Raw genomic sequence first — 12,696 nt, 5'->3', positions numbered from 1 at the left:
TCCCCTCTTTGTTTACATGTGTTTACCCTTTGTGTGTGTGTGTGTGTGTGTGTGTGTGTGTGTGTGTGTGTGTGTGTGTGTGTGTGTGCCACAGGCATGTTTAATGTTTTATTCTCACTATGCTGAGATGTTAAGGGAACAGTTTATTATTTATTAAATTGTAATGTTATATCTATCTATAATACAAGAGGTGTGTGTGTGTGTGTGTGTGTGCGCGCACGTGTGTGTTTGTCAAGCAATGTCATCAATTCCAATTAGAACACGGATGATTTCATCAACATTTTTGGGAAAACTGATAAATGGGACAAGGAACAGGTGGCAAATTTTGGCAATGTTCTGGTTACCAAATATATATATATATATATATATATATATATATATATATATATATATATATATATCCCATTTCTTTTCCCATCCACACTGTGGAACTTCGGTTAAAACATTGTTTTAGAACACTGATGATGTCATCAGTGTTGCAAATACAACATCCAACCTACAAACACATACTCATTTGGCCATAATTGACACCTCTACTTAAGCTCCCACTATATGAATACATACCTCTGACGGGCACTGTATTAATGTTATATAATATGTAGTTATATGATTTCTTAATCAGAAAATTGAAGCTACTGTGAAGTTGCTTTTACACTTTTGCTTAAACCTGGTTAAAGTTTGAAATTGTTGAATGACAGAGAATCATATACTTTTTATTTTGGGATTGTTTTATGCATTTTAACTCTAGAGGACAATCACAGCATTAAAGTTGCAGTTTCGATAATATATCTGATGTCTGCAGTCATTTTAAGTGCATTGAAAAAAAAAATTGAAAATCGTATCGAAACTCGAATTTTTCTTTAAAAATCTGAGATTTTTTTTTCCGGCTACATTGCCCAGCCCTAGTCAGTCTAAATGATAAAAACTATTGAAATCAATCTATTCAGGAGCCACTAAATCAGGGTTTTTCAACCTTGGGGTCAGGACCCCATGTGGCTCACCTGGAGTTTAAATGGGGTCGCCTGAAATTCCTGATAAATTAAAATAGATTTTTGAAATCTTAAACAACATTTTTTTCACTTTGTGAAATATAAATCTAGTTAAACTAAAATGCCTTTGGGGTCGCCATAAATTCTTGATATCAAAATGGGGTCAAGATCCAGAAAAGGTTGTGAGCCACTGCAATAAATACTGTTTCTTTCTACTTATTTACAAAATGTGATTCTTTAGCATGTGTGTTTTCACTCGTTCATTCCATCATTATGCTCTGTAGTTGTTTTTGAATAGTAAAATGTTGTAGAGCCACGCTTCTGTCAGTATGCCCCAGGGCAGCTGTGCCTATAATGTAGAAGTTTAATTAGAATCACTGTCAACATAAACTGTAAAGCCACTGATAAATAAGAAAAGGCAAACTTGTACAAACTGTATATCCAGAATACAATGTAAAAAAGAATATTCAAAATTAAAAATGGCAAAATGTAACTGAAAAAACAAACACGCAGCGAAATTCAATTCAATTCAACTTTATTTATAAAGCATCAATTACAACAATAAGTCATCTCATAGCACTCATTAGAAAATATAAAACTTTTAAGAAAAAAAACCCCCAATAATTCCAAATATATCTGTTATATATTATAGCCTGACCGATCAATCAGCCATGATTGATGTTGATTAATGGGCTAAAATCAGCCAGATTGTTCAGCTACTCATTCAGGCTCTAACACACGCCTTAGATCATCATTTGTACATCTGACAAATCCTACAAATTACTATTTATTTCTTGAACTATGAGAATATAAATCAGGTCTGAGAATTCACAACTTTACTAAGTTTATGAAACACATGTTCACTTTTCATTTGTTAATCCACAGTTTGCGTGTTTTCATACCCATTTAAATAACACTAGGGCTCCTCCATCAGCAGTAGGGTGTATCTTCCTGTCTGTTCAGGGATTCTGTGAAAGCCATCCCCATGATGGATGTGCTATGATCACATTTAATCCATGAAATACAGGACTTAGTGGCAGCTAAAGTGTCCGTGAACAATATGAGAGTGACTTTAAGAATTTCAGTCATAGTCGAAGCAATGCTTTCACATGATTGACAAAGTCAGTCAATGAAAAAAAAAAACACTTCCACTGTGACATCACAGGAGCTGAGCGGGAGGAGGACGCTGGTTATGACACATTAGTATCTTAGCAACAGACATCATCCTTTCACAAGGAGAAAAAAAATAAAAAAACATTAAAAAAAACCACCTTAATGAAGTCATGGTGCTGTGCCACAAAGGACCAACATTTGAATACGCAGAAATCCTGACAACATGAGTCGCTTGTATGTGTTTTTATGTCATATCTGAGGGTTTGTAACTGCTTTGATCTTGTGTGTGTGTGTGTGCGTGCGTGCGTGTGTGTGTGTGTGCGTGTGTGTCCAAGCCAGGACATGAATAGTTTGATGGAGAAAGCAAACCACCCACTTCCTGTTAACAAGCTATTCTTTACCAATAAATCACCATCATGGTTAATTTTATCACTTAAGATTTTTTGTCATAGTTTTCGACGACTACATTTTTGAAGTCACAATAACCAGACTATGACTAATAAAATAATACACACTAATGAAAACTGTATCAAAATTAGGGATGCACTGAATTTTCGGCCACTGAATATATTCGGCCGTAAATTGCAAAAAAAAGCCACATTCTGCCTTTGATTTTATGAGTTAAAAGCAAGTCCGAATAGTAGCATGTAACGCAATGACACAATCAAACAACGTGCAGTGATTTTGAGACGGAAAAGTGTGCGCGTTGCTGCAGAACCAGCAGCAGGAGCACAGCTGCTCCTTTTCACACACAAACACAGCCAGACTCTCTCCTTACCGCTCTCCGTCGTCCGTCATCCGTCACCCGTCCAATTCCACAACCAAGTCCGTTGTTAGCGCTGTGAGCCACGAATCCGTAAACATCCCCATCCTTTCCTCCTTACACTACACTGGGTCTCGCTGCATAGACTTGTGTAGCATTAGCACGGAGTGCTAACAGCTGATGTGTGTAAACAATGGCTGTGGTTCCAAGCACTGACTCCCACAATGATCGGCAGCAGAAAAAGTAGTGCAGTTTGGGCGTCCAGTAGTGCAGTTTGCATTTACATATATGACAATAAAGTATAGTATATGTTCTATATTAAACCGCAGTGTTGTTTTAGCTGTTAGATATTTGGAGAGGGAGGAGCTCACATTCTAGGAGGTGTGTTAGGTGACGTCACCTACCAACGTGGGCAAAATCCAACTGTCTCGTTTAAAGCTGACTTTTTACTAAATGTGGAATAAAAAGGGAGGGAGAAAACCATTATAAAGTGATTTATGTTATCAAACATCCCCTTGGATGCACTTAAGCTTTTTTTTGGAATACATGTTTTGTTTTATTTGAAGGGCAAATATAAATGAAAAACATTGTTGTGCTTTTTTTGAAAAGCAAAGACCACTTGAATTCTTAACATTCAACAAAATATTTGATAAATTTCAGTCAGGTTTTCGTTCTCATCACAGCACTGAAACTGCTCTTATCAAAGTGATCAATGACATAAGGTTGAACACTGATTCAGGAAAAGTATCTGTTCTCATTCTATTGGATCTAAGTGCTGCATTTGACACTGTTGATCATACAATTTTGTTGCACAGATTGTAAACATGGGTTGAACTAAATGGAAAAGTAATGCAATGGTTTAAGTCATACTTGGAGGAGCGAAGTTATTTTGTAAGCATTGGAAACTTTGAATCTGACAGATTACCAATGTCCTGTGGGGTTCCTCAGGGATCTGTTCCTGGACCCCTTCTGTTTAGCCTTTATATGCTTCCTTTAGGACAAATTTTACAGAACTGTAAGGTTGATTATCAGAGCTACGTAGATGACACACAACTATATCTATCACTGAACCCAGATGACTATGGTCCCATTGAGGTGTTGTGTGACTGTTTAGAAAAAGTAAACTGCTGGATGAGTGAAAACTTCCTTCAACTAAACCATGACAAGATGGAGGTGATTGTCTTTGGTAACAAGGAAAAGAGGACTGCTGTCAGCAATTATGCCGAGTCTCGAGCTTTAAAAGCTAAAGACCAAGTCAAAAACCTTAGTGTTCTGATTGACTCAGATCTTACATTCAGCAGTCAGATCAAATCTATCACAAAAACAGCTTCTACCACCTAAAGAACATCTCCAGAGTGAAAGGTTTAATGACTCAGAAAGATCAGGAGAAACTGGTCCATGCTTTTATCTCCAGCAGACTGGACTATTGTAATGGTCTTCTGACAGGAATCCCCCAAAATAGCATCAAACAGCTACAGCTGGTTCAGAACGCTGCAGCTCGGGTCTTAACCAGAACAAAGAGGTCAGAACACATTACTCCAATTTTATAGTTTTTACACTGGCTCCCAGTCAGCCTCAGAATAGACTTTAAAGTTCTGCTGCTGGTGTATAAATCTGTGAATGGGTTTGGTCCAGAATACATCAGTGACATGTTAGTCAGGTATGAACCCAGCAGGTCTCTCAGATCTATGGACACAGGTCAGATAGTGGAGCCCAGAGCTCACAGTAAACATGGTGATGATGCTTTTAGTTGTTATGCTGCAAAGAAGTGGAACAAACTGCAGCAGAGCTGAAGTCAGCATCTAATGTGAACATTTTTAAATCAAAGTTAAAGGCACTTTTTTTCTCTACTGCGTATGATTGAGAGAGAGATTTTTGGTCATGTTGTTGATGTCATGATGATTTTAATTGATTTTACTGATGATTTTAAATGTTCTTATTGATTTTAAACAACTGAATGTTTTATCATGTAAAGCACATTGAGTTGCCTTGTGTATGAAATGCACAATACAAATAAATTTGCCTTGCCTTGAATATTTAAAAAATGTCAGAATATTCAATACATTTTTACTTTCTTTTAAAAAAACATGTCTAAAAATGTATTCTAGGCTATTTATGCACTATTTAAAAAAAATAGTACAAAACTTAACAACCGTATTTGATATTCGGTATTCGGTATTCGGCCAAGCTTTTATATTTTATTTGGCTTCGGCTTCAGCCTCAAATTTTCATTTAGCTGCATCCCTAATCAAAATATATTGATATTTTTGTTTTGAAAACTATAATTTCGTCAGAACTCATGTGACCATGCGGTCTAATGCATTGATCACATCAAATTTGTCTGTGTATTTACAAACATTAATGCCATCTTATATCAGGTTGATAAATGAGAATTTAATCTCTAAAAATGCACAAACTTTTATGCTATATATTTTAGTTGACTATATCTGTAACAGATTTAGATGACTAAAAAAAGACTAACTGAAATCATCCTGATGACTAAATTTGGATTAAAACTAAGTTGCATTTTGGTCAAAAGACTATGACTAAAAAGAAATAAATATAAAATTACCACATAAATAGATATTTGATCTTGTGTTTTTTTTTGTTTTTTTTTTTTTTGGTCTGTTAAATGAATTTTGACAATGGTAAACAAAGTATGGATATATAATACACTACCAAATCTATTGAGGCATGTTTAGCTCTAAAGTTTGAGCAGAAATGAGCATTAAAGACATTATTTGTTGATTTGTGTGTCCCAGTAAACCTCTGATAAGTGTACAGTGTACACTGCCTGGCAACACTTGCAGACACCCAACGTGTTTGAAAGCCTCTTATTTTCTCTGCGCAGCAACATTTTCACTCACTTAGGATTTTGGCAGCTGTCAGAAGAAGACGAGCACAACACACACTTGTGCCTGTAAAGCATTGAGAACTACAAGACCTCTAATGGGAAGCTGTACGTTACCCACCATCTGTGTGGACACAACAACAAACTATAGGTCGAGGGAGGGAGGTTTCAGTACTTCATTTAGTCACTACTATATCAAAAAAGCTGGAGGATTTTACTGAAAGGATGCAGTATATATTTTAAAGAGGCTGATGTGGCGCCTAATGCACTCATGGGTATACTTATAGCAGATTTATGTTTAAACTCATATTGTTCAGCAGTTATCTAATCATCAAGTCAGCACTAGTTTTTAGGGGTGGGACAATAGACAGAGTTCACAATACAATCATTTTCCTCACTGTTGAAAATTGCTCCATGTGTTTACTTTTTTTTCTCCTTTGTCTGCACATGCTGTCAAAGGTCAACACTACAAGAAGTGTAATCTTTTTAAGACAGCAATGCATGTTTTGTTATTGCAGTTAAATAAATGAATTTATTTTATTGCATAATTGTGACAATCACCAGCGCTCTCTAAGGAAGGGTAAGAAATACTTTATTAAGAAGAGATGATAAAACGAGAGGGCAGTGTTACACAGGGGGAAGGGAACTGGGAAGAGGGAGTCAGGGTAGGAAATGGAAGAGGTGGGGAAGAGTTGACTGTTTTAAGGTGAGAGAGAGATGTGATGTTATACAGTAGTTGTGCATATTGTGCTTATTGTGTTGTGTAATCAGTTCAGCCAGTCTGGTAACAAATGTGGAGAAATTGAAGCGGGTGACACAGCACCCAGCTGAAGTATAATGGTGGTGGCCATGAACAGAGGGAAGCAGTGAGTGCTTATACTGTACCTAAAACTGGTATTTGGGATCAATGTATCTAAGGTTAAGCCCAGTACGAGCTTATCCCACAGCCCAAGGCCAGTGCATCCATGACCAATGTTTCTGCAAGAACCGCTTCTGCGAACCCAAGCGCCGCCCTGGGCCCAAAGATGCAGCCAGGCTGGCAGAAACAACGGGAGCCAAGGAGCCCCAGGCCACCCTCCAACCGAGCAGCACCCCCAGACGCCCAAGAGATCCCAGGCTGAGAGGCAGCCACTGACCCCCCACCCCCACACACACCAGAGAAAGCCCCAAGGAGCCGAGGACCCAGTGCACCCCACCACCGACCCCAACCCCCAACCCCAAGGCCCCCCGCCAACGCCCACCTACCCACGCCCCAGCACCCAACCCCCCGAGGGGAGGGCCCAGATAACCCCCCGCCCGAGATCCCAGCTGAGGAGCAAAGGCCCACGCCCAGCAGACGGCCAGGACCGCGTTGCACCGGCAGCCAGACCGGACCGCAGGCCAGAAGGAACCGGAACAGAAGCAGCACCGGCAGCAGCCTGCATGGGGCACCAAGAAGGACGCTGATAGTTGCCCCACCGGCCCCCAGGCGCACTGGCCAAGCACTCCAGAGTGTCCCAGATCACCCTTCATCAATGTTGCCAGCCTTAGTTATTGTTAAAGTCAGGACCATGTGATTACTTTTAGCATTTTCTGGACTCACTAAAGGAAATAGAGTCAATCTGAGCAAAACAGATTCTTTATTGCAGCTGTTATTACTTTTTGTTAATTCACATATTCCTGATTATAACATTGTAACCAACACTGTAATATTGTTCTGATGTATTAATTGTTTAATGTAAAAGGAAGAGGGAATCCATCTCTCGGATCATTTCTGCAGGCTTGCTGTTCACACACACACGCACACACACACACACACTTATTCTACCCATTGATTACGTGACACCTTTCCCATGGTCTGTGGCTTTGAAAGTGACACCTACACACGTTTAGGGAGAGCATAGAAAACCTGAGGGAGGGTCATTGTATTCAAACCAGTAACCTTTCTGTTGCAAGGCAGTAGTGCTAACTGGCATTCGTCCAGGTTACACTTAAAGAGTAACTAAACCTCAAACCCACTTTTTTCTGCTGAATACATATTTGGGTATTAGGTGTGTGGATTGATTCTGGTCCAACTTTTAACATTTTAGTAAAAGTACCGTATTTTAATTTTGCGTATTTAGTTATAAAATACTGCTACTGGTGAGCTTATAATGACTCGACTGTTAAAATGTGAATTCTTCATTTTGTAATTCATTTGCTAAGTAAATTCATTTGTTTATATAAGAAGAGGAAAAACCTTGTTTATGTATTTAAGGGCTAAAATAAGTTAGTATTTAAAATAGAGCAAATTTCTCTTTAATAAAATTGAAATATAGTATAATATAAAAGTATTTCTGTTGGGAAATTGTTAAATTAAGATTGAAATTGTAATATCTATAATTGATATAAACATAAGGAAAATGGTTTCAGGTTATAAAAGTAGACGTGTAAAAATTCAGAACGAGTGAAATCCTGAGGGAAGCCATGACGTTATAAAGACACTTGACACATGTATTATTATTGCCATATACTACACAAAAATAATTATATTTTAATTTTAAAAACAATTCTTAAAAAAACAGAGAAAACACAGTATTTCGCTGACTGTGACAAAGGCTGTAGGACAACATTAAAACAGAGATAAAGCAAAAGGGAAAATACGTCACCCGTGGCTCAGGTGATATTGTACATGATATGAGTGACAACAATAGGTGTGCCTTCAGATTTTGACTTTCCTTTGATGTGCCTTGGGCACAAAAAGTTTGGGAACCACTGCACTATAGCGCTCGGGGGATGTTTGCCCCTGAGTGCTATAGTGTCTGTGGGGCTTTGTGTGAGCGTCACAACGTTATTGTGTGTGTGCATGTGATTATAGTGACACATCTCAGCTGTGAACTCACTGCAGCCCTGACCAGCTGCCTGACTGGGCGTGTCTTACTGCTTCAGAAGTAACTCCCATAATCAAGGCATTTTTCAGAATATCCCCCCTAGTGGCAGGTCAGCAGAAAGCAGGGTTTTAGTTACTTTTTAAATTAGGATTTCATAATACAGCCAAATGTTGCTCTAATAGATTAAAATCTACAAATATTTAATGCAATATTTATTTAAAAGAATATATATGATTTTGCATGGATCCTGTCCAGATGGTTACAGCACTTTGTGTTTCCTTTGAGAAATGATCTTTTATGTCCACGTGTTATAAAATAAATTTAATTTAATATTTCAAAGTCTCATGGTAAGCCAAGAAAATGTCATCATGGGATGGTCTGTAGATGTGTGTGAGCAGCTAAAGTTGACTCCTATAATTCCTCTCTATGTTCTCTTTCCTCCAGGGTTATAAAGTGCTGACCTCAGACAATGGCCTACACACTGGGTTCAGCCACTGATGGTCAGGCCCACAGCGTCAGACCTCAGCACTGCGTGACTCGGGTGGAGCTGTCGGTCATCGCATCCAACCTGCTGGACAGAGATGTAGCCTCCAAGTCGGATCCGTTCTGCGTTCTCTTCCATGAAGTGGATGGAAACTGGGTGGAGGTAGAGTAATACATGGGCGATGAGATGGATGGAGATAAAATAGCAAGAGTGGAGAGGAAGCATATTTTGTAGAAGATGGTGGAGAATCAGTGGAGAATTAAATGACAGATTGAAGGGGAAGAGATGGGCAAATATTTATTGGAGTGAGGATCGTCAAAACCTTTTTTATTTTTTGGTCTCTCTTGTGTTTAAGCCTCAGGAGGCAGCAGAATAGAGGGATGAGTGAGTAGATTTGGATACATGTTGTGGGTACTTTCGTCATTGGCCATGCTGGGTTTTTTTTTGTTGTTGTTTGTTCAGCTCTGAAACAGACCAAAAGGGGTTTGTTTGTTGTCAGTGTTGCTCTACAGGCAGTAGCGAGATCTAAACCCATGATAGCTCCACCATCTGGCATCAGCAATGGCACGCTGAGCCCAATAGGAGGATTCAACATTTAATGAGTAGAATTACAGTGTGAATTTTTTTTTAGCTAATATTCAATCAAGCATCATTATTTTGATTGTATTTTCTCCAAATAAAATTGATTTTGCAATTTCAGAAATTTTCCGGTAATCAAATTCAACAAATATGAAAGGATCAACACCATTCATCATTGCATAGAGTGAATATTAACCACCTACAATTAGAGTACCATAAAAAAAGAAAAAAAAAAACTTCAATTTTTATTTAAAAAATGTTCGTTTTGGGTCAGATTCTGCAATTTTGTGCAAAAATCAACACACATTAGTGAAATGTTTATAACTATTTCAGGGGGGAAATTTGAGGATTTTTAGCAGTATGAATTACAAAACTACTCAACAGAAACACAAAATAGAATAATTTCTTGTTTTTACAGGTGGGATAGAAATGTTTGCTCTATAGTTAACCAGAACATTCAACCATAAATATTCAGACTCTGTGTTCATAATAAACATCATAATAATGATTGGATTTATATAGCGCCATTTTCAATGAGAGTCAAAGGACGTTACCGAAACAATTATTGACTCATACCAATCATACCATCGGTGGTAAGCTACATTGTAGCCACAGCTGCCCTGGGGCATACTGACAGAGGCGTGGCTGCCATTTTGCACCTACGGCCCCTCTGACCACCACCAACATTCATGCACAATTTATGGGAAAAGTGCCTTGCCCAAGGACACAATGAAAATAACTTGGATAGAACGGGATTTGAACCCTCAACCCTCCGGTTATTGGACAACCCACTCTACCACTGAGCCCCAGTCGCCCCAATAAGTAAAAACATAAACAGAATAAAAAGGTGCAAAGCTTCCTTGGTTTTGCTTTAATAATGATGCAGTTATTACTTTATGACTCCTAATTGTGCATCTCAGCAATAATGGTCATACATACTGATCTGACACATATAGGCATCATTAGGCAGGATCATTTCCTTGGGGATGGCGTTGTTTCATAAATGCTGGGTAAATGAGCAAGTCAACTTAGCATATGTAGGAGGCTAGCTGAGCTAGCTAGCAGGACAGCTCTGCATTACACCTTCTCTTGCACCAAATCCCCAAAACACCTTACTTTTATCTTTATCTGCTTCAGTTTCATTCTTTTTTCCATTTTTCCAACTTATAAATGACAATACACAATTTTTCATGTGTATCCTCTCAAACTGGAATCGTTGGTACCTGTCAATTATTTTCATAAAAACTGTCAATCACAGCTTTTTTATTATTGTTTGTTTTATTTTTTTTACATTTTTTTTCAGTACATTAGAGATAAAGAAAAGGAAATGTCATTCTCCTCCTTTAGAACGGGAGTTCTCAACTGGTGAAAATAATGACACCAACTCTCAGTGTGTAAATACGGTCATTGGACTCACAATGATTTGGTTTATTTTGATTTAGAGGTGTGACGAAAAATCCATATAGCGATAATTGTCCTCCTGACATGTGTGATAAGGTAATCGAAATGGCTGAAATAAATACCTTTATTTATTTATTTTATTTTTTAAGTATTTTATTTTTCTGTCTGCATTTGTCATTTTAGGTTGATACTACCTTTAGTGCAATCGTTGCAGTGTTAATTCTGTCGACTTAAAGTTTTCTACATAGTTTTGTCGACTGAATTTTTTAAGTGACAATAACAAGACTATGACTAATTTTAAAAATCACTTGTTGACGAAAACTATATCAAAATACATATATGTCGACTAATAAAAACTAAACTATAATTTTGTCACATGGGACAAAATCCAATCAGAACTCATGTTAACATGTGGTCTTACACATTGATCACATCAAATCTGTCTGTGTTTATTTACAAACATTAATACCATCCCATGTTATGTAAGTAGGTAGGCATATGAATGCTTGTGTTTGTTCATACGTGTGTGAATTTTGTTGTTTATTTTTATATGTACATGTACTGTATTTGCTCAAATGTCAGATTTCTTTTCTTCTTCTTTTTTGTGAAATAGCTCAAAGGAATATAGACTATAGACTAAAGACTATATAAACGTTAAAGGTCCCATGTCACGCCGTTTTTCACCCATCTCTATTTGTTCTAAGAACTCTAAAAACATAGTATTTGAGGTTTATTTTCCCAAAGTCCCAGAGTTTTAGCCTCTGAAAAGTCACTTTCTGAGCAACTCTACACAAACAGGGTGATTTGTGACCTACTTATGCATATTCATGAGTGGGCGTGTCTATAGACGGGACACTGACTTCCTCCTCTCCACACGGGGACGTAGGGCCAGAGGACAGCCCGCCCTCCTCCCACCCACTCCGTAGCCGAGCTCATGCTGCTTTATAAACACGAGGCAGAGCGTGGGGGCGGGGCGTTCGCTGGTACATACATAGCACTGTGCGGAGGATGCTGAAATGCTCACCTTCATGGGCGTGTCTGTTTACATGTCAAACACGGCAGAGAGCTTCCTGGAGGCGCGGCTTCTCCAGCTCAGTGCCGTGTCAAATTCGTCATCAAAGTGGAGCGAGGTGTTTGGGCTCACCCTGCGGTAAAAAAGGAGTAAATCTCCCTCTAACTAACAATTGAGGGAATCAATGAAAAAAACACTTTGAGCATGTGTATGAAGCCCTAATAGAACTTTATGATGTTTAAAGCACAGAAAAGTTCATTTGACTTAACATGGGCCCTTTAAGCTTCCTTCTGCCATATCACATTGATAAATGTAATTAAATATGAGGCACTAAACATTGACTTTTTGCACTTTGTTTGGTGTATTATCTCCGTCTGTGTTAAATTCTGTAAAACTGACATTAAATCGCAGAATTTTCTATATCTTTTAGACAGATATTTAAGCAATATCACACAGGAGGGAGTGCGGTTGTGATGAAATATCAGCACTGGCGTGATTTGGTCGTAGATAATCACACCAGTGCTGATATTTCACACAACAGTACGACCTCGAGTGTAATGTTGCTTTTATACAACAGTTCTACAAGTGAATTTTATTAGTTAACAGTAATATTTGACATTTGTTTATTTAAAAATGTGGCTCCGCCAAAAAAAAT

The 12,696-nt window shown here is 38.1% G+C and overlaps 1 protein-coding gene across 2 annotated transcripts in view; it reads left to right on the top strand.

Annotated features, from left to right (window-relative positions):
* Nucleotides 1-12,696, top strand: part of cpne2 (copine II) — a 71,340-nt gene that overhangs the window by 1,042 nt on the left and 57,602 nt on the right. For both annotated transcript variants that reach the window (XM_028449575.1, XM_028449574.1), the window contains exon 2: nucleotides 9,010-9,211. In XM_028449575.1, coding sequence (XP_028305376.1) covers nucleotides 9,035-9,211 — 177 coding nt within the window. In that variant the 5' untranslated portion in view covers nucleotides 9,010-9,034. The remainder of the gene's footprint in view (nucleotides 1-9,009; nucleotides 9,212-12,696) is intronic.

The sequence above is a fragment of the Gouania willdenowi genome, chromosome 6 (assembly GCF_900634775.1).
Source record: "Gouania willdenowi chromosome 6, fGouWil2.1, whole genome shotgun sequence".
In the NCBI taxonomy this organism is placed as follows: Eukaryota; Metazoa; Chordata; class Actinopteri; order Blenniiformes; family Gobiesocidae; genus Gouania; species Gouania willdenowi.
This window is presented reverse-complemented; position numbering and strand designations above follow the sequence as displayed.